Source organism: Engystomops pustulosus, chromosome 3 (genome assembly GCF_040894005.1).
Source record: "Engystomops pustulosus chromosome 3, aEngPut4.maternal, whole genome shotgun sequence".
Classification (NCBI taxonomy): domain Eukaryota; kingdom Metazoa; phylum Chordata; class Amphibia; order Anura; family Leptodactylidae; genus Engystomops; species Engystomops pustulosus.
Window position 1 is genome coordinate 89,279,275 of NC_092413.1, and position 23,115 is coordinate 89,302,389.

The 23,115-nt window shown below is 42.0% G+C and overlaps 1 protein-coding gene across 3 annotated transcripts in view; it reads left to right on the forward strand.

Annotated features, from left to right (window-relative positions):
• The window catches only part of LOC140121599 (T-cell activation Rho GTPase-activating protein-like), a 91,705-nt gene that overhangs the window by 53,069 nt on the left and 15,521 nt on the right, over positions 1-23,115 (forward strand). For all 3 annotated transcript variants that reach the window (XM_072141367.1, XM_072141368.1, XM_072141369.1), the window contains one exon: positions 17,368-17,526. In XM_072141367.1, coding sequence (XP_071997468.1) covers positions 17,368-17,526 — 159 coding nt within the window. The remainder of the gene's footprint in view (positions 1-17,367; positions 17,527-23,115) is intronic.

Here is a 23,115-nt window from a genome sequence, read left to right on the forward strand (position 1 = left end):
ATTGACAGTTAGAATGAGTTAATGCAGCAAGTCAATATTTGCAGTGTTGACCCTTCTTCTTCAGGACCTCTGCAATTTTCCCTGGTAGCTCTCAATCAACTTCTGGACCAAATCCTGACTGATAGCAGTCTATTCTTGCATTTTTCACAATTTGTTCATTTTTGTTTGTCCACCTGTCTCTTCTTGACTGACCACAAGTTCTCAAAGGGATTAAGATCTGGGGAGTTTCCAGGCCATGGACCCAAAATCTCTATGTTTTGTTCCCTTGGCTGAGAAGCAACCCCACACATGAATGGTTGCAGGATGCTTTACAGTTGGCATGTGACAAGACTGGTGGTATCGCTAATCTTGTCTTCTCCAAACAAACTGTTTCCCAGATGTTCCAAACAATCAGAAAGGGGATTCATCAGAGAAAATGACTTTACCCCAGGCCTCAGCAGTCCACTCCCTGTATCTTTTGCAGAATATCAGTCTGTCCCGGATGTTTTTTTCTGGAGAGAAGTGGCTTCTTTGCTGCCCTCCTTGACACCAGGCCTTGCTCCAAGAGTCTCCGCCTCACAGTGCGTGCAGATGCACTCACACCTGCCTGCTGCCATTCCTGAGCAAGCTCTGCACTGCTGGTAGCCCGATCCCGAAGCTGAAACACTTTTAAGAGACGGTCTTGGCGCTTGCTGGTCCTTCTTGGGTACCCTGGAGCCTTTTTGGCAACAATGGAACCTCTCTCCTTGAATTCCTTGATGATGCGATAGATTGTTGACCGAGGTGCAATCTTTCTAGCTGCGATACTCTTCCCTGTTAGGCCAGTTTTGTGTAGTGCAATGATGACTGCATGTGTTTCTTTAGAGATAACCATTGTTAACAGAAGAGAAACAATGATGCCAAGCACCAGCCTCCTTTTAAAGTATCCAGTGGTGTGATTCTTACTAAATCATGACAGATTGATCTCCAGACCAGTCCTCATCAACACCCACACCTGTGTTACTGGAGCAATCACTGAAACGGGTGTTAGCTGCTCCTTCTAAGGCAGGCCTGCAATGAAGTTGAAATCTGTTTTGGGGGAAAAAGTTCATTTTCTAGGCAAATATAGACTTTGCAAATAATTGCTGTTAAGCTGATCACTCATTATAACATTCTAGAGTATATGCAAATTGCCATTATAAAAACTGATGCAGTAGACTTTGTAAAAATTACCATTTGTATCATTCTCAAAACTTTTGCCCATGACTGTATATGTTTATTGCTGGTCTTACCCCTATCCCAAGCCATACATTATGTTCCAATTATAAGGTTAGTGGCAAAATTATGCAATGTAAAGGAGGCTCTATTACCTTGTTAACAGTTGCAGAGAAGAAGGTGCGGCACTCTCCAGTACGGTACATCAATTTCTTTATTTGGTGCAGGTGCAGGTACAGGACGCCGACAAGCGGCAAGGCAACGGGCCGTTTTGCGCTACAAAGCGCTTTCTCAAGCCTCTGACGTCACTTCCTCGGGGCGTGCTGAATTTATGCATGGCCCGGGGGAAGTTGCCATAGTAATTGACAACAAAGTTACAAATTAGTGTGTCTGGATATACAACAAGTCATAAAAGTATCCAGATGGAAAGTGACAATTCTAAAAAGATACTAATACAAGCGAGGGGAGGCTTATACATAAGGACAAAAAAGAACAAGAAAAGCAGTAGCGAAACCAATTGGTTAATTATCACAAGAGACACAAGCTTAAAAGATTACAGAAACACGCTAAGATCATTGCGATCGTTTAATCCTAATGCGCCCAATGCGTTACATTTAAGGATCCATCTGGCTTCGCGCCGTAAAAGATCTTTCTGGCGGTCTCCCCCTCTGGGGTTCACCCGTACCCTTTCAATGCCGGAGAAGCGCAAGGGGGAGGGATCGTTCGCATGGTGCTTCCTAATGTGTTCGATAAGTCTTGGGCAACCATTCCCTGATGATATGGAGTTTAAGTGTTCTCTGACTCTAATGAAAAGGCTTCTGATTGTTTTGCCAATGTAAAATCTATTACATGAACAAAATAGAACATAGACAACGAAAGAGGTTCTGCATGTAATGAAATCTTTGATGTCTATATGGATACCTCCTAGTTGCAAGGTCTTGGCTTGAATATTGAGTTTACAGAAATTACAGTGTCCACATTTGAAATTCCCTTTTGGGATTCCTTCACTGAGCCAATTATGTCTAGAGACGGAGTATCTACTCCGGACAAGCTCAGTTTTTAGAGTGGGACAACGTCTAAATGTGACCAAAGGTCTGGAGGACGCAAGCTCTGCCAATTTTGTTTCCTGACGCAATAGGTTCCAGTGTCTATTGATGGCCCCGCGGATAATATTTTCGTTGGAGCTAAAATCAAAGGAGAAGGCAAACCTTCTGTCATTCTTTAATTTTTTAGTTTTGACACTCGGAAAAAGATTGCGTCGGGGAACTTTTACGGCCTTCTCTAACGCCTTTTGTACAGTCTCTTTTGGGTATCCCCGTTCAATAAATCGTATAGCCAACTCATCAGCCTGGCGGTGAAAGTTCGAGATCTTAACCAATTGGTTTCGCTACTGCTTTTCTTGTTCTTTTTTGTCCTTATGTATAAGCCTCCCCTCGCTTGTATTAGTATCTTTTTAGAATTGTCACTTTCCATCTGGATACTTTTATGACTTGTTGTATATCCAGACACACTAATTTGTAACTTTGTTGTCAATTACTATGGCAACTTCCCCCGGGCCATGCATAAATTCAGCACGCCCCGAGGAAGTGACGTCAGAGGCTTGAGAAAGCGCTTTGTAGCGCGAAACGGCCCGTTGCCTTGCCGCTTGTCGGCGTCCTGTACCTGCACCTGCACCAAATAAAGAAATTGATGTACCGTACTGGAGAGTGCCGCACCTTCTTCTCTGCAACTGTTCGCATAGTGTCTTGGATCTACGCTCGCGCTGAGCACCCCAGAGGTACCAACGCACACCACTGATGTTTCTTGCCTAAAACCATCCTGTTGTTCTGATATAAGAGGGGGTAGTGCCGGTTTTCACCTCTCTCTCTTACTTTGTTATACTGGACTGTTTCCTACACCAGAGCACACCCCTGAAGACTTCATTCACACAAACCGGATGGATCCAATAATGGAAACAAACGCAAGCACCAGTGGTGCAGAGAGTGCTTTAAACATGGGCAGAGAGGACGCCGCTGCGTTTTTTGATCTATGCAATAGAGGGGAATTGCTACAAATGATTAGCACGAAATCATTGGAACACAAAGTGATGTCCTTGGCGGACAAAGAAATTCGATTATTTTGGACAAACCACTCCCTACAGTCTTATAATGAGAATGAACGTGTCCCGAGAGGCTTACGAGTTTATAAAGAACCAGCTCAATATAAGGACGATCCTGCGTTTATTGATGAATGGAGACGTTTACACCTCCGACATTCGATCGATATCTTGCGATTGGTCCTGGCCCGAAATAAAAAAGAATATGAGACAGTAACTACTGAATTATGCAAAGCCAAGATTGAATTAAGATCACGCCACTCTGAAAGTCAATTTCAGACATTTTGTAAAAAAATGGAGAAGAAATTATTACTCACCCAAATGGAAGTCAAAAATAGGAAGAGAGACAAATTTATGCGAGATAAACAGGATTTTGAGGAGGGACATATTTTCGATTGGCACTCGCAGAATGGTCCAAATAAAAAGAGATCGGGAGGTCGCAGGAGACCGACTAAGAGAAAGACCAATACGGACTTTTGGACGACAGAGTCAGATTCCAGTCCCTCGGACGAGGCAGGAGTATCCGCCAGAGATGTTCCTAATACATCTAATATGAATACTACCGAAACTCCGGCCCCTTTAGGAGACGCATCCGGCGGGGCAGGACAAGGAGGCCGAGGGCGAAATCAGAGCACGAAACGGAAGCAAGTCTCCTGGCGATAGGAGATGCGGACGTTATCTATAAAAACCAGCCTGTGGTCAACCTCACTAATGTCACTTTGGACATTGATACATTGTCTTTATTGTCGAAAGGTTTAAATTATGCTATGTCTAGACAGTTCGATTTCACAACTTTTGAAATAGATCTATTTAAAGCATCTCGCAAATTGAACCTCCGTAGATTTTTTCATGACAAAATAGAACCCGATAGGGAACGTAGACCAGGGGAAGTCCCAAGTACCATTGGTCCCTTGGGATTCAGTCCCCTCGATAATACAAATGAGATTGAATTGACAGATATCCAACTGCTACATGACTTGCACCTCTCACAAGATACAGAGACAATTGACAGTAATCCCTCAATTGTCCATATTGAAGATTTTAAAGGAGGGACCCGATCCACCTTTTGCCCACCCTTGCCGGCCGGCCACCCCATTGAGGTTTTTGTCTCGCGTGTCACAGAGGACGTGAAAGCCCTGATATATGCTAACCCGGACGACAATTTGTCGTCTGGAGAAAGGAAGGCTTTGGGCGCTCTCAGGGCACGCGATGACTTAATTATAAAACCGGCCGACAAGGGTGGGAATGTGGTGGTTATGACACGTGACTATTATGTATTGGAGGCCGGACGACAGTTGGGAGACAGGGACACCTACTTACCCTTAGACCATAATCCTACCAAAAAGTATCAATCGCGCTTACAAACTCTATTAAGACGCAGTGTGGAAAATGGGATCTTATCTAAAAAAACGGCCGAACGCCTTTATCCAAGAAACCCCACATATCCAGTATGGTATTTTCTCCCGAAGATACACAAAACCCTTCACGATCCACCGGGCCGTCCGATCGTGGCCGGTATCGGATCAGTGACTGAACCCATATCTCAGTATGTGGATTGGCTACTACGACCCCTTTTGCCCGACATCCCGTCTTATTTGAAAGACACGACCTCTTTTTTGACTGCGATAGGAGACTTTTTGTGGCAAGATACTTTCAGCCTCACATCCATTGATGTAGAAAGCCTGTACACCCGCATCCCCCAGGACCTTGGGGTAGATGCTGTCCGCCGGGTCCTGGAGGGTGCGGGTAAAGATGCAGGCTACATCTCCTTTGTCTGCGAAGCCTTAGAGTTTATTTTATCCCATAACGCCTTCATGTTTGGCGATAGGTGGTTCGCGCAGAGAGTGGGTACGGCAATGGGCACTCCCGTCGCCTGTACTTTGGCCAATATTTTTCTGGCCGTATTTGAGTCCCGCTTTATCTACTCTCTCCGCAACCCCTTCGCCAAACATATCCGTCTTTTCTTGCGTTATGTGGACGACGTCTTCATGATATGGGACGGCTCAGAGGAGGAGTTCTCCGGGTTTGTCCACTACCTAAACACTTCCAATGACATGAACATGAAGTTCACAGCTAATTTTGGGGGTGAGTCGCTGGACTTTTTAGATGTTCGGGTGACAGCGAAAAATGGCTACCTAGCCACAGAAGGGTATAGAAAACCCACAGCGACGAATTCGCTTCTGCATTTTAAAAGCTTTCACCCAGCACACACCAAGTCCAGCGTCCCGTATAGCCAATTCCTCCGCCTTAGAAGGCTAAATAGTGAGATCTCGAACTTTCACCGCCAGGCTGATGAGTTGGCTATACGATTTATTGAACGGGGATACCCAAAAGAGACTGTACAAAAGGCGTTAGAGAAGGCCGTAAAAGTTCCCCGACGCAATCTTTTTCCGAGTGTCAAAACTAAAAAATTAAAGAATGACAGAAGGTTTGCCTTCTCCTTTGATTTTAGCTCCAACGAAAATATTATCCGCGGGGCCATCAATAGACACTGGAACCTATTGCGTCAGGAAACAAAATTGGCAGAGCTTGCGTCCTCCAGACCTTTGGTCACATTTAGACGTTGTCCCACTCTAAAAACTGAGCTTGTCCGGAGTAGATACTCCGTCTCTAGACATAATTGGCTCAGTGAAGGAATCCCAAAAGGGAATTTCAAATGTGGACACTGTAATTTCTGTAAACTCAATATTCAAGCCAAGACCTTGCAACTAGGAGGTATCCATATAGACATCAAAGATTTCATTACATGCAGAACCTCTTTCGTTGTCTATGTTCTATTTTGTTCATGTAATAGATTTTACATTGGCAAAACAATCAGAAGCCTTTTCATTAGAGTCAGAGAACACTTAAACTCCATATCATCAGGGAATGGTTGCCCAAGACTTATCGAACACATTAGGAAGCACCATGCGAACGATCCCTCCCCCTTGCGCTTCTCCGGCATTGAAAGGGTACGGGTGAACCCCAGAGGGGGAGACCGCCAGAAAGATCTTTTACGGCGCGAAGCCAGATGGATCCTTAAATGTAACGCATTGGGCGCATTAGGATTAAACGATCGCAATGATCTTAGCGTGTTTCTGTAATCTTTTAAGCTTGTGTCTCTTGTGATAATTAACCAATTGGTTTCGCTACTGCTTTTCTTGTTCTTTTTTGTCCTTATGTATAAGCCTCCCCTCGCTTGTATTAGTATCTTTTTAGAATTGTCACTTTCCATCTGGATACTTTTATGACTTGTTGTATATCCAGACACACTAATTTGTAACTTTGTTGTCAATTACTATGGCAACTTCCCCCGGGCCATGCATAAATTCAGCACGCCCCGAGGAAGTGACGTCAGAGGCTTGAGAAAGCGCTTTGTAGCGCGAAACGGCCCGTTGCCTTGCCGCTTGTCGGCGTCCTGTACCTGCACCTGCACCAAATAAAGAAATTGATGTACCGTACTGGAGAGTGCCGCACCTTCTTCTCTGCAACTGTTCGCATAGTGTCTTGGATCTACGCTCACGCTCCCTACTGGTGGTATTAGGGTCGCCTGGAACCTGTTCTCTTTGTGTGCATGACCTTATATGACCTCTGCAACCAACTCCCTCTAACAGCTAGGTCAGAAGAGCATAGATGGCTGATGGCAAGATTTGTTTCACTAATTATTCGCCCTTCTCAAAATTTTCAACTGGGAAAAAAACGTCTTTCAGTGCCTTGTGAAGTCTACAATAGCAGTCAATGACCTGTCACCAAGAGGTACAATGCCCAGAAATAGCCTCTAATAACCATTTTACAGGACAGTTGGGGAAGCACTGATATTACCTCTTGTGGCATATAAAAATGGGGATCCCAGTGCTCCTATATTAGTTATGACACAAAAAGTATTACAATATAAAGAATCAGATGATTTGTTTATTCAAATTAGTTATAATAAATTGTGGGGGGAAATAACATGTTATTATGACCTTCTCCATATAAGACTTAAAATGAAAGATATTGGTCTCTTTTTGATTCTATATCCAGATTTTTTTGAAACTCGTTTATCTGAAGAATTCTCTGATAGATATAATTGTGATGTTGAATTTGAGGCAGCACAGGTCACGGTCACGGGGCGGATAAGAAACTGTTGTGAAAAAGAAAGCTGAATATCCTTTATGGTGAAAAAGATTGTGACTTGGAAGTTCCTCTTTATAACTGACTTTTGTAAGGACTGTTGAGGGGAAACCGATACTGACTGCAAACTGAAAGAAGCAAAATAAAGCAGATCCACTTGTTACATATCTCTTACCTTATATATCTTATCTACAGAGCCAAGTTTTACCCCTTCAGGGTTTAGCCTATTTTAGTCTCTAGAACACGACCCCATTTTTCAAATCTGTCCTGTGTCACTATAAGTGGTTATAGCTTTGGAACGCTATAAGATATCCAGGGGATTTTGAGACTGTTTTCTTGTGACACATTGTACTTCAAATTAGTTTAAAAATTTGGATGATATCTTTTGTGTTTAGTTATGAAAAAATGGAAATTTGGAAAAATTATTTATTTTCAAAGTTCTAAATTCTCTACTTTTGAAGCAGTCATAGCACCCAAATAAATTCATAACTTACATTTCTCAAATGTCTGCTTTATGTTGGCATGGTTTATTAAGATTCCACATATTTTACTAGAATGTAACATTAGCGTGAGCGTTTGAGTACAGTGTCAACTGTATACAGCTGACAGCCACTGCTTCTGTGGCCGGCTCAGTACGTGAGTCCGTGCCAGAAACGGGATGTAATAGAACATCCCGGTGCTGGAAGTAGCTTCCTGCAGAGACGTACTATTACGTCCAGGCGCGCAAAGGGGTTAACACGGGTGTTTTTTCCTTTTGTTAAAATGGACCATTGCTTTTTATTGTAACATATTTGTCTGGTGTGAAGGATGCAACTTTTAAAAAGGAAATGGCTAAGTTTTGCCCAAAACAACAGTTGGTTGTTCTGTTTCTTTCAATCAGGTTCACTAGCCAAGATAAGGTGAACCTTTGCACACTCTTTTGCGACTTTAAAAAAAAATTGCAGAAAGTCAATTTGAGTAACATGCTTCTATGCTTACTTCCAGTGGATAGGAATCGGTTTATGGTCATGTGATGGACATACAGGTGCATGAGCCTTTATAACCACACAGCTCTGATTACTCTCTGTGTTCAAGCAGCTTGGACACTTCATAAAAGCATGGACAGATTTCTATCTACTGGAAGTAAACATCAGCAAGCAGAGATCTTAAACACTTAATACAGAAAGTATATTTTAAAATTGTATAACTTTTTGTGTCGATTTTTTGCTAAATAAAGCAAGTCCTGCTTTGACTATACCAAGTTGAAGTGCAAATACCAAAAAGTCACAAAAAATGTGCAAATTTCTAACTGCTCAAAAATTTGTGAATTTTTTGATCTTATATACTAGGCAAAAAATAACATTGGTACATAAATTTGCCTTCCCTTCAGAATTCATGTGGATTTTTATTCAAATGTTTTCAATAGAGAATAAGAATAAGGGAGTCCAACCAATTCAAAAACTACATTATTGACTGAAAACTAATGGAGGTGCTGAGTGAGAATAGCCCCCGATAGTAGATAGTAGTAGGGAGAGTAGACGATCATGTAAAAAATAAAAACGTCTAGGACTACTCAAAAAGTATTTAATTAAAATTGATAAAACTTAATAAGGTAAATACAGCTAAATAAACATAAACATAAAAGTGAATACAATTCACATGAATACAATAAAGTTGATAACATAGCCACTAGGAGAATGAATAAAGTGTCATGGGTCGGGAAGTAAGAGTTCACCTTACGGAGACTGCCAATTAAGGCCACCATCTGGGCGAGTGGAGTCTTATAGCCATGGATGCTAAGGATGGGTTTAGGAAAACCATGCCTCTATTAGCTACCTTGTAAGGCAGCTCCCTTGACATCAGGCATGACCTACAAGAGGCTTTATGACATGATACGGAAGACAAACCGGTATATCTATTCCAGAAGGAACAGACTCCCAACTGTAGACAGCACTGTTTTGACCTGACAGGCTCTCCAGTATTTGTTTGGCTGGGTGTGAGGCTTGTGACTAAAGTGTCATAGCAGCTATCAAACCTCTTTAAGTGGGGATTTATTGTATAAACGTTATTGTATTTATGTGACTAAATGCACTTTTATGTTTGTTATTATTTGGAGGTATTTTCATCTAAGGTTTTTAGCATTTTTAACCCCTTCACGCTCCGTGGCGGATATATCCGCCACGGAGCGCAGTGACTTAGCGCTCAGTGGCGGATATATCCGCCACAGCGCTTATGCCGGCTCGGCTCTGGATCAGAGCCAAACCAGCATCGGGAAACACGGGGTGCCGACTGTAACTAATAGCCGGCACCCCAGTGTAACACCCGCGATCGGAGTTGTCTTCGATCGCGGGTGCTTAACCCGTTAAATGCCGCGGTCAGCGCGACCGCGGCATCTAACATGCATCTGGGGGGTCTTTCCCCCACGATCGCCCCCCCAACCGTTTTCGGGGGGTGCCGATCGTTGCTATAGCAACTCTGGGGTCCGATCTGGACCCCAGAGTTACTTGCAAGAATTGCCGGTAAGATGGCGTCTGTGACGTCATCTTACTGGCACAGTGCCAGCCTATGCAAGTGTATAGGCTGACACTGATAATACTCTGCAATACATCAGTATTGCAGAATATTATCATGAAGAAGCAATCAGATGATTGCTTGTTCATGTCCCATGGTATAAAAGTGAAAAAGTAAAAAAAAAAGTTATTCAATAAAAAAATAAAGTCATAAATCACTAAAAATGCCCCAAACCCCCAAAACATATAAAGAGACATATAACTAAAAAAAAAGTCTAAATCATAACACAAACCCCACATATATAGTATCACCGCGTCCGTAACAACCCGTAGAATAAAAGTAAATCATTATTGAACCCCCACGATAAACGGCGTAAAAAAAAACTGTTATAAACCCTCCAAAAATTATGATTTTTACCTTTTCAATCCCACAAAAAATGCTATAAAATGCGATCAAAAAACCATATGTACTCAGACATGATACTGGTGCAAAGTACAACATGTCCCGTAAAAAACAAGCCATCAACCAGCTCCGTAGCCAAAAAAGTAACAATGTTATGCCACTTGGAAGACGGCAATACATAAATGATAGATTTTTCCCCACATTAGGGTTTTGTTTGACAAATTTAGTAAAACGTAAGAAAATATATTCATGTTTGGTATCCCTGTAATCGTATCAACCCATAGAATAAAGATAACATGATTATTAGTCTATACGGTGAACACCAAAAAAAAAAAGTAAAAAATCCAGTACAGAATTGATGCTTTTCTACTCCTGCCCTCAAAAAAAGTTCCTAAATTTTCAACAATAGGTGATACCAACCCCAAAATGGTAACAATGGAAAAAGCATCTCATCCCGCAAAAAAAAATGCCGTCACATGGCCCCAATAACGAAAAAGCGAAAATTTTATAGCCTTCAAAAGGGGCCAATGAGGAAACTAAAATCCTGGCAGCTGCAGGGCCCTCCTTCCCTTCTGCACCTCGCTGTGCCCCCATAAAACAAGTCACAGCCACATGTTGGGGGTCTTTGTACTCAGGAGAAATTGCAGAACAAATTGTATGGTGGGTTTTCTCTTTTTATATTTTGGAAATGTGTAAATTTTAGTGCTAAATGAACGTACAAGGGAACAATATGACCATTCTAAATTTCACCTCCATTTTGATTCAATTACTATGAAGATCTCAAGGGGTTAACAATCTTCGTAAAAGCTGTTTCTGATAGCTTGAGGGGTGCAGATTTGAAAATGGGTAGATTATATATGGGGTTTTGATGCTAAATATGTAAAATTTCATTCAAAACTGTATTTATCCCCAAAATAGTCAATTCTGAAAATCCGGAAAAGCGATATTCTATTTGTAAGCCGCGTGACATCAAAATAAATTATCCAGACATTTCAGAAATTATGAAAATGTAAAGTAGACAAATGGGAAATGTTATTCAGCAAATTATTTAGGTGGTAAATCTATCTGCCTGAAAACGCAATGATTTAGAATTTCGAAAATGGCAAATTTTTCAAAAAATGTATCATATTTTCTTTTTTTTTGTAAATAAACGCAAAACTTATCTGCCAAAATTTACCACTAAAATGAAGTACAACATGTGGGGAAAAAACTTTCTCAGAATCGTTTTGATAAGTAACAGTGTTCAAAAGTTATAACCATATAAAGCGAAGCAAGTCAGAATCCAAAAAATCGGGCTGAGCCTTAAGCTACAAAATGGCTGCGTCCTTAAGGGGTTAATAAAAGACTTTTGGAGTACTACAAGAGATTTACTTTCTACTTATATATTGGTTTTTATCCAATGTCAGTGTTTGACTTCATGAAAATCATGATTAAATCAACTGCAGAAAATTCACAAGCTATTCATGGAAAACACTTCTGTGCTGTCAATTTATGGCAAGAAAAACATAAATCTGCAGTTCACATGAGATTTTAGTCTCAATTAATATCCTACCTTATTAAAGAGTGGGAAATATGTGTGGATAGACTGTGTGTTCTATGCAATGTGTTTAAGGTTGCACCTTAAGGTGCTCTCTAGTGAACTGCTAAAAAAAATATTTACCCAGGGCCATTGGTTGCTCAGTTCTTTTTTGAGGCCAGTAAAATAGTTATAAAGGAGAAAGCAACTATAGCATATTCACCATCATCTACCACTCTCAGTGCTTGATATTTGATTTTCACACTTTCCTCCTACTTATACCCAGCACAGTGGGTGGTCTGCTCCAGTATGAAAGCACCCCCAATCTTTCATATTGACAGTGTGGAAAGTACATTCTCTGTTCAGTGTCTTAAAGGAATACTTCACCTGAAAAATACATTTTCTGTGAGTAATGTAGCTGTAAGCTAAGACATTAATGTATAGAGCAGCAGTTTATCCAATTTTGACTGATGTTCCCATACATTAATAAATGGAAAAGGCTGCACATTGCAGATAAGTAACATTCAGAACATAGAAAATAGAGCTTGCACCTACAGGAAAGCTATGTATCTGTTGTGGAAGGAAAAACAAGCTGAACCATCGGCAACAGGCGATAGAAAGTTAAAAAAGAAAAAAATTATTGAAACATAGTTAAAAATGCGATCACATGGCAAAAAAAGAAGGGTGGCGCGTTTCGGACCTCATAGACCTGGGTCCTTATTCACATATATTAACAACAAAGACACTAGCAGGGTATAAGCAATGCACAAAGAAAAAGTATATGGAAAATACAACGTTAGTATTAGTACATGAACCTGTGAAAAAAGGTAAAAACACCAAATAAATGGGTGTTACAGTATTCAATATATGAAATTCAGATCGCTTCTAAAAATCAGACCAAGCGGATAACGTGTATTGAGTGACAGGAATCCACTGAGCTTCCTTAACATGAAGCATTTTAACCCTGTCACCACCTCTCCTGTTAAACGGTATATGATCAATGGCAATGAAACTTAAGCGGTCCTTAAGTTTCCTGAAGGTGCACACCATGTACTGTAGGCGGCACAAAGTGCATTCGGCCAGATATATAACATGGGTGGTATCACAATTCATACATCTGAAAATTTTGTATGTTCGATGGTTGACAGTTGAGGAAAAAGAATTGATTTTGGTCATGTATTTGCAAATGTTACATCTGTTTCCGCCGCAGCAATAGCTGCCCTTGTAAGTGAGCCAAGTGTGTGTATGATCCACATGTACAAACACATTGGGTGACAGTGATGTGGCCAAAGTAGGTGCCCGGCGGGACACACACATGATGTTATCGCATTCCAAAATAGGCAGATGTTTTTTGATGATATTAACGACCTGGGTGTATTGTTGAGAAAATTGAGTACTAAAAGTCGGTTTAGAAACTGCCTGAGAAGGTTGAATTTGTTTGTCTATTAAATAGCGTGAACGTGATTTAGAGTTGACTATACGCTTGGCACGTTCACATGAAGTGGAAGTATAGCCTCTTTGTTTGAGGCGAGTCATCGTGACCTGTAGGAAAAAATTATCGTCAAACATAAAAAAATTCTTTTGCAGCAAAAAGTGTAAAACAGTAGAGATATAGTTTTGAAGTTCAATGTCATATGCAGAAAATTTGCACAAATGCTTCACATGTTAATCAATGGGGAATACGGGGAATACTGGTGTATTACGCAGTGACATCGCATGACACCCAAGAGTCCTGTTCACACCAGGACATTTGGTTAACCGCTGCAAGGATGGCTTTGGTGTCTCTTATGTATCCAGGGAGTCTGGTAACCAGTGGCTGGAGAAGATTAACAAGCCAAATCCTTAAGTGCTCCATAAGGGAGTTGGTTGAGGATACAATTGGGGGAAAGACGGTGGAAAACCTCCTTTATGGATTTTAGGCAACATATAAAAGTTAGAACAAATGGAGAAGTCCTTTTATCAAAGAAGCCCGATTGGAGGCCGTCTGCGACCAATTTCTCCATTTCTGCTTTGAAACTTGGTGTGGGGTCATCCGGAAGTTGAAGGTAGGTATTGGTGTCCTGTAGCATATGATATGCTTCTTGTCGATAGAGAGCTTTATCCAAAACTGTGACGTTGCCCCCTTTGTCCGAGGGTCGTATAATAATATAAGGATTATTGTTTAGTTCCGAAATATCCAGGTGTTCCTTGCGTGTAAGATTATGTGATGATGTGGTGATGTTATCGCGTAAAGTTTGAAGATCCTTCTCGACCGCTTCCTGATTAAGGTCCATGACAGGGACTCTAGATTGAACAGGGTAGAATTCTGGATTTGTAACTTTTATCATATTAGATGTATTGGTGATAGGATTAGAGAGACTAACTTCGGTGGCATTTTGTTCCTGTAAACTCATCAGATTAAGCAAGGACACTTGGTCCTGGAAAGGGCAGGTGAGTGAGAAGATGTTAGCTCCCAATTCGTTAAGTACTTGTGGTTTAGCTGATTGATTGTGTATCTGTTGTGTTGCTGTCTAAGTCATGCAGTGTATATTTAATATTTTCATCTTCTAGATCTGTGGTCCACAATCTTTTTTGGCACCACCAATATTAAAGGGCAGGAGTTGGGATTGAGGGAGTGGTGATGCAAACAAAAGTTGGGAACCACTGGTGATGAATACTTAAAAGGGGTTGAAAATCATTGCAGCTCTCTTTCGAAAACAACTACATACTGCCCATTGTCATGTTTGGAGCTCCATTCGGAAGAAAGCAGCTAGGTTTTTTTAAAACCCTGGACAACCCGTTTTAAGGCCCTGCTGGAGAAGGGTTAGCCAGTAGTGGTTTCTGACTGTTTGTGTAGTTGGGGTGTCTGGCCACGCTTCTTATCCTGGCATTTTCTACTATTAAAGATGGTAAAATTTTTCAAAAATTTGATTTGCTGAGTTTGCCGAATTCTCCGACAAAATTTGACTCTACCCAAATTGAATCATGGCGAATCACTTTAAAAAACAGGTATTTCCTGGCTGCAGAGAGACTATGGGGTGTTGTAGAATGTTGTGCCATGCTCAAATATGCATAGGGAGCGTGGTTTGGTCTTCAAACAATGCTGTGTTTTAGTATGACATGCACATGACAGCCGCCGCTCTTAGATTCGCTTCACTCTTCAATTCCATGGGCACTTATGGAGGCCAACTTGACCAAATAAGTGAAGTGGGAACGCAGCCTGACAAAGATAACTTTTTTGTGCCAGCTCCAAAGGACTGAGCTGAGGGCCAAGATCCCACTATAACATCAAAGAGTGCACTATGTGGATTTGACACAGAGTTCTTGATATCTACTTTAGCAACAAAAAAGAATTGAAATTTGTGGTATACAGATCTTCCAAAACGGACACCCTGGATTTTGAACAAAAATCACTTCATAAGCTACAAGAGTACAAGCAACTAGACGCTAGAAACATGCAGCACATGCAGTGTGAAATGACGGGATTGCAAATCCCGGCAGGGCTGTGACATCACATAAGCCTGCCGGTTGCTGATCGAGGGTGTTTCTTTCTCCTTCCCAGAGTTCTGTGCCCCATGTAACACATTGTGCTCGTGGCCATTTTGATAATAAATAGAAAAAAAAATTAGTTCCCATGAATCACAGTAAACTTCGGATTCGTGCAGACCAAAGTTTTCCTGAAATTCTAAACGAATTCATTAGAATTGATTCACCCATCTCAAGCTAGTATCCACAGTAAGATTTGCTGCTGACTGAAGATGTGGTGGAGGGAACTGCACCAGCAAAATTGTACTAGAACCGTGGTTAGTGGGACACATGAAGAGCAGAAGGACTGTTCCAAGGGCCCCACTACATCTTTAGGCAGCTGCTACTCCTGCCCCTTCTGTGGCCGAAGACTAAATAATTTCCAGCCCATTATTGATTTTTGGTTGGGGAACATTTTTCTGGAGGATTAAGTTCAAGTCCTTGTTAAAGGAAATCTACAAAAACATTAGTGCAAGCACTAAGCAATCCCAGCTGTTCCCTTTACCCTATAGCTTATGTGGCCTTTCCATAAAAAAAATAAAGTTTATGAATAAATGAATGATGCAGAAGTGCTCTTGGGGCATTACCAGAGCCCCACAGGCTCTGTGCACACTGCAGCACTTCTTACATTCCTCCTTACCTCCCCTACTGCTGGGAACATTGATGCTCTGGGTTCGGAGACCAGCTGCAGGAAGAGGCTGTGCTATGAAAATCGCATAGCAGCATAGCGATTGCGCTGCATTTCAGTTGAGGAGACTGACATCACCAGTAGTGGGGAGGCTCCAGAGGAGGAAGGAACTATGTAAGATGTGCTCTGGGGGTGTGAAGCTGGAGCCATTTCCAATGAAGGGCCAAATAAAGCTATAATATAAACACATGGCTGTAAATAGTGTGTCTTGATCTACAAGTAAGTAATGCTGCTTTATTAGGCCTTAATGTGATGGTAGATTTCCTTTAAAGATTTTGTGTCCTTGCTAATTCATTGTATTAATTACTTAGAGCAAATCAACAAGTACGAAATAATATTGTAGATCAGCTCACCACATAGTCCAGACAATCCTCGTTTTCTCGGCTCCAAATGGCTCCAGCACGGACAACCTTGGCCACAGGTGCACACGAAGCAGCAATCGAGAAAGGAGCCAGTAGATCGATAAAATCATCAAAATTTATTGATGATTTTATCGATCTACTAGCTCCTCGCATCTAGCTGGATTAATGCTCTCTTTCTCGATTGCTATTAATTACTTAACCCACAAAATGTGTCACTACCAGGCAATTGCTATTATGCTATATCTACTAGTTAACAGATATTATAGAAGATTGAATTCAGTATTCTATCTTCTGAATCTATAAATCTATCTATAAATCTATATCATTTTCATATTTATCATCATTCTACCTATCATATGTCTATCTCCTATACAATTCTCCTACAGTCCCATATTACAGATTGTCTTACCATACTACTGTTTGTAAACGGAGCCTCTTACTGAATGTGATTGTTCGTAAAATAGTTTTATTTTGGGGCCCCATTTTTAGTTTTGCCTAGGGCCCCACTTTGTCTAAAACCATCCTTGCTTGCAAGTGCACCCTACGTCTCCATGTTATTGAAACAACAGTGGATATATGTGACCAGCACTCCATTGACGGAGATGGCTATTTCCTCAGGAGCTGCTTGAGCATGTGCCCCAGCACTGCCTTAGCTTCACTTGTAGAGACTCATTCTTTGGATTACTGGAAATCCAACTTCTGGGATCTATAGAGGTTAGGGGATAAATGTATGGAATGTATGTATAAAAGTAAGGTATCAAACCATGAGAAAGACAGATTTACAGATAAATGTATAATAAATTAACTAAAGTCAGTAAAGCATGTCTTTAAATTAATTATAGATTATCTGGGTAATGATACTGACTTTATTATATCACAAATCAGAAACCTTGAGCTCTGGTTGCTAACATTACTGCACATACTTATAGATTTTTTTGTGGTAAGCGAGTATTTTTAATGTAAATTCTACATTATAAATTCATGTAAGAATAAATGATTAAATGTACAGAATATACCTATATCAACCTGGATTTATGTTATTCAGATCAGGCACTAGCTTTAGACTAAAGCACCGAGTGGATCTCTCCCAGATGATGGTCTTGTCATGTGATGAAGATGAGGAAGACACTTGTCATTTCCATAGATCTCCAAAGAATGCCCTTATATTAATATGGCCTTTCAATGCCTGTATTGCATCTTTCCGGTAGGTATGACTAAGATGTTTTAATTTTTTGCAAATTATCATTATAATACTAAGTATGTCTGTCTGCCAGCTGTGTCCATGGTTATTAAATGTTCTGTGATTCTAACAGAAAACTTAGAGACCCGAGACCGTTCCCATTAAACACCATTAGAGGGGGTTTCACAGTTTCCATATATTGATGACCTATTCATACAACAGGTCTTCAATATTAGGTTGGTGGGGGTCCGGCTTCTTCCAGTGATGGAAAAACAGTTCACATCTAGAATATTCATTCATTCACTCCAGGATTAAATTGTATTATGCTAGAAACCATTTTTATCCTTTGTGGTGACACGAGGGATAAACCTTGTGCTTGAGGTTGTTGGATTGCCAGACAGAGGTCATCTACATTGCTAGCATTCTGAATAACTGCTATCACATGTCGTCACATGTTTCAACTTTACTGTGAATCATTTAAATGCATAGGCATATTCTGGGTGAGGCAGGTGTCCATATTCACTACTTCTCTTTCATCTTACTTTAAAATCATGTTGTGTCATTTTCCTTCTAGCCAACGGTTATGTATATTTCACAATAACATTTCTTAAGCAAAATGTAATCTTCCACGAAATTCCATTGTATACAATGCCTGTTGTATACGTTCATTGACAGATAAACCAATTAGAAATGTCCTAATAAAGTCATAAAATCATATGAGTGAAGGTTAATATACACAGACTGAAAACCCTCCACAGATATTCTGGCTTAGAAGGGGGTGGTATATTACAGGGTATTCCCTGGATGAAGAAATTGTAGCACTTTTAAAGCTGACAATAATTAAAAAGGTTTAGAAGAAACTGGAAAACCCCTTTAACTCTGCCCCAAAAAATGACAAAAACTAACCATTTTTAGTTTCATTCACTAATGAAAGGAAGCAACAGCAAAACAATGTGCTGTGTTGGTGGTGGCATTACTGGTGTCCCTAATTTGTTGAGAGCAATATGCAACACCCTGGTGGACAACTACTTGGTCTAATTCAGTCATTTGACTAGCTCATGATAGATTTTATATGACTGTGTATGCTGGACGTATGTCTGCCTGGCTATGGCCCTGCGGACATACATTTGTGTGTGTGAATGCACCCTTAGTGGTATGTGGCTTTGGAGGTGCTGATTGTATCTCTTGAACTACTTTATATGAACACGGTTTAGCCGCTTTGCTGTCTGGATTCATGCACACCATTCATCTGCTCCCTCTGCTGTGTGGGTCTATGAGCTCTATGCCAATCGCTATTGAGCCTGGAGCTTTGTTCTGCCTACCCTTTATTCACTACTGGTTAAAAAAACTTTTTTATCAGATCCTATCAGGCCTTCCTAGTTATTTATATTCTTAACTTTTGATTTCAATACTACTGGAACCTGTCATTTTATTGAAATATCAAAACCAGATGACAGGTTCCTGTTACCTTTTTTTATATACTTCCTTGGTGTCATTTTCTGTGGGATCATCATCAGTCCAAAATACTATAAACCACTGTACCCACTTCTATAAACGGACATTGGTGGATGGAGCAAGACATTGGGGCAGATTTACTTACCCGGCCCATTCGCGATCCAGTGGTGCGTTCTTTGCGGTGGATTCGGGTCTTCCGGCGATTCACTCAAGGCAGTTCCTCCGTCGTCCAATAGGTGTCGTTGCTGCGCTGAAGTCCACTGAGGTCCGCCGGAGTTCACAATCCTATTCCTGGTGAAGGTAAGCGCGTGTCCAGCGACACTTTTTTTTAAAAAATGCGGTGGTTTCTCCGAATCCGTCGGGTTTTTCGTTCAGCCACGCCACCGATTTCCGTCGCGTGCACGCCGGCGCCGATGCACCACAATCTGATCACGTGCACCAAAAACCCGGGGCAATTCAGGAAAAATAGGCACAAATCGGAAATATTCGGGTAAGACGTCGGGAAAACGCGGGCATTAGTAAATGACCCCCATTATGTCCCAGATGTGCTCAATCATATTCAGGCCTGGGGAACAAGCAGGCCTGTCCAAAGCTTCAATGTCTTCATCTTGCAGGAACTGTTGACATACTCCAGCCACATGAGGTCTAGCATAGTCCTGCATTAGGAGGAATCCAGGGCGCACCAACATATGGGAGCTTATTTACTAAGGGTCCCGCGGCCGCAATTTCGCCGGGTTTCCCAACTTTCCGGGGATCACGCCAGGGATTGTGTCGCACGCGATCGGATGGTAGATTTCCAATAATTACATATTCACAACTATATTTAAGCATCTACAACTACACTGTGCTGTATAGTATATTGACTAAAGTGCACAAATTTACCTATAAAGTGTAGGTTTAAATGTATTATTTTGAGTTGACACTAGAGATGAGCGAACACTAAAATGCTCGGGTACTCGTTATTCGAGACAAACTTTTCCCGATGCTCGAGTGCTCGTCTCGAATAACGAACCCCATTGAAGTCAATGGGAGACTCGAGCATTTTTCAAGGGGACCAAGGCTCTGCACAGGGAAGCTTGGCCAAACACCTGGGAACCTCAGAAAAGGATGGAAACACCACGGAAATGGACAGGAAACAGCAGGGGCAGCATGCATGGATGCCTCTGAGGCTGCTTAATCGCACCATTATGCCGAAATTATGGGCAACAGCATGGCCATGACAGAGTGACAGAATGAAGCTAGATAGCATGTAAAACATCCAATAATTGACCCTGACACTATAGGGGACGGCATGCAGAGGCAGAGGCAGCGGCAGCAGGCTAGAGAGTGGCATGGCGACATACCCTAATTGGACTCAGGCTTCAAACCAATGGGTGTCAGAGAGGAACCAAAGGAGGTGAGCAAGAAGCGCTCAAATAATATCGGTACATGATAAAAGTTTGCCAGTATATTTTGTGGATTACACAGCAGGGTGGCGACAAAGTTAACATGGAAGCCATGAAAACAACCCAAAATTCTGCCTGACACAGCTCGTTTGATAAGGGGACCATGTATGCTTACAGTTCATGCCAGTCGCTGCACTGGCTGCCAGTCTCCTTTCGAATACAGTTTAAAATAATAATAACCCTCATCCATAAAGCTCTGTATAATGCTGCACCCCCCTACCTCTCCTCTCTTATCTCAGTCTATCGCCCAACCCGTGCTCTTAGATCCGCCAGTGATCTTAGATTAACCTCTACCCTAGTGCGGACCTCCCACTCGCGTCTCCAAGACTTCTCTAGAGCTGCACCAATTCTATGGAATGCTCTGCCCTGGACTATCAGACTAATACCTAACCTCCAAAGTTTCAAACGTGCTCTTAAAACCCATTTCTTTAGGCAAGCCTATAACACTCATTAACTGCATGAAGTTTTAACTCTTCTACTAACCCGTCCTGTGTCGTCCTCCCATCTGTTATCCAGCAACCAACAGGCACCAGACTTCTCTGCAGTCCCATTCACCCTGGACCTGGTATATAAGATGACGGCTGAGTGGTTCAAGCGACAGCAATTCCATTTATTATATTTTTTTCTATTCCCTAAGAAGAATGGCTTGACCATTAAATATTCTTTTACCTCGTGTTACCCCATCATCTTCATAAACCGTAAGCTCTGGCGAGCAGGGACCTCACTCCTGTTGTTCCATACAAATGTTGTGCTCTGTTACATTACATTTGTATTTGTTTCCTATGATTTGTAAAGCGCTACAGAATATGATGACGCTATATAAATAAAGATTATTATTATTATTATTATGGAGGCAGTGAACTAGTAGTAGATTAAAGGTGCTGCAACTATGTTAGTTGGATCTTGGGATGGAGCTGGCGCTCTGCAGCCAGGCGAGCTTTTGCCAATCCAAGCCCCTGTCTCTAGGCTACTCCCCAAACAGCACTTCTAAGAACCTTTTGTATAAGATCAAGTGTAGTAGCGTTCTTATAAGTTTAGGATATGGCGGGTGAGGGGAATGTAAACAGATGCGCAAGAAGCGCTGAAATAATATCCCTAAATGGTAAAAGTTTGCAAGTATATTTTGTGGATTACACAGCAGGGTGGCGACAAAGTTAACAACTTTGATGTGGAATGCCCTGTAATAGCTCTTGGGCGGTGTGCCTTTTATCGCCTAGGCTCAGCAGTTTCAGCACCGCCTGCTGTCGCTTAGCGACGGCACTGCTGCTGTGCCTAGAGCTACCGACTGATGGCGCCATGCCCACGGATGGTAATTCGGAGGAGGAGGAGGTGGAGGAGGGGTGGGAGGAGGTATAGTAGGCCTTTGAGACCTGGACCGAGGTAGGCCCCGCAATTCTCTGCGTCGGCAGTATATGACCAGCCCCAGGGTCAGACTCGGTCCCAGCCTGCACCAAGTTAAGTGTAGTAGCGTTCTTATAAGTTTGGGATATGGCGGGTGAGGGGAATGTAAACAGATGCGCAAGAAGCGCATGATGCGCATGGAGCTGGCGCTCCGCTGCCAGGCGAGCTTTCGCCAATTCAAGCCCCTGTCTCTAGGCTACTCCCCAAACAGCACTTCTAAGAACCTTTTGTATAAGATCAAGTGTAGTAGCGTTCTTATAAGTTTAGGATATGCCGGGTGAGGGGAATGTAAACAGATGCGCAAGAAGCGCATGATGCGCATGGAGCTGGCGCTCCGCTGCCAGGCGAGCTTTCGCCAATTCAAGCCCCTGTCTCTAGGCTACTCCCCAAACAGCACTTCTAAGAACCTTTTGTATAAGATCAAGTGTAGTAGCGTTCTTATAAGTTTAGGATATGCCGGGTGAGGGGAATGTAAACAGATGCGCAAGAAGCGCATGATGCGCATGGAGCTGGCGCTCCGCTGCCAGGCGAGCTTTCGCCAATTCAAGCCCCTGTCTCTAGGCTACTCCCCAAACAGCACTTCTAAGAACCTTTTGTATAAGATCAAGTGTAGTAGCGTTCTTATAAGTTTAGGATATGCCGGGTGAGGGGAATGTAAACAGATGCGCAAGAAGCGCATGATGCGCATGGAGCTGGCGCTCCGCTGCCAGGCGAGCTTTCGCCAATTCAAGCCCCTGTCTCTAGGCTACTCCCCAAACAGCACTTCTAAGAACCTTTTGTATAAGATCAAGTGTAGTAGCGTTCTTATAAGTTTAGGATATGCCGGGTGAGGGGAATGTAAACAGATGCGCAAGAAGCGCTGAAATAATATCCCTAAATGGTAAAAGTTTGCCAGTATATTTTGTGGATAACACAGCAGGGTGGCGACAAAGTTAACAACTTTGATGTGGAATCCATGAAAACAACCCAAATTTCTGCCTGACACACCTCGTTTGATAAAGGGACGATGTATGGAGGCAGCTATATGGACGACTTTTGGAGGTAGCAATGGAGACAACGTGTGGAGGCTGCTATGGAGACAATTTAATTTGGATAGTGCCTGTATGTGGCAGTCCCAAACATTTTTCAAACCAGAGGAGCAGGTAGGTGGCCCTCCAGTAAAATGGAATAGATTGAGTGCCTGTATGTGGCAGTCCCAAAAATGTTTCAAACCAGAGGAGCAGGTAGGTGGCCCTGCAGTAAAATGGAATAGATTGAGTGCCTGTATGTGGCAGTCCCAAAAATTTTTCAAACCAGAGGAGCAGGTAGGTGG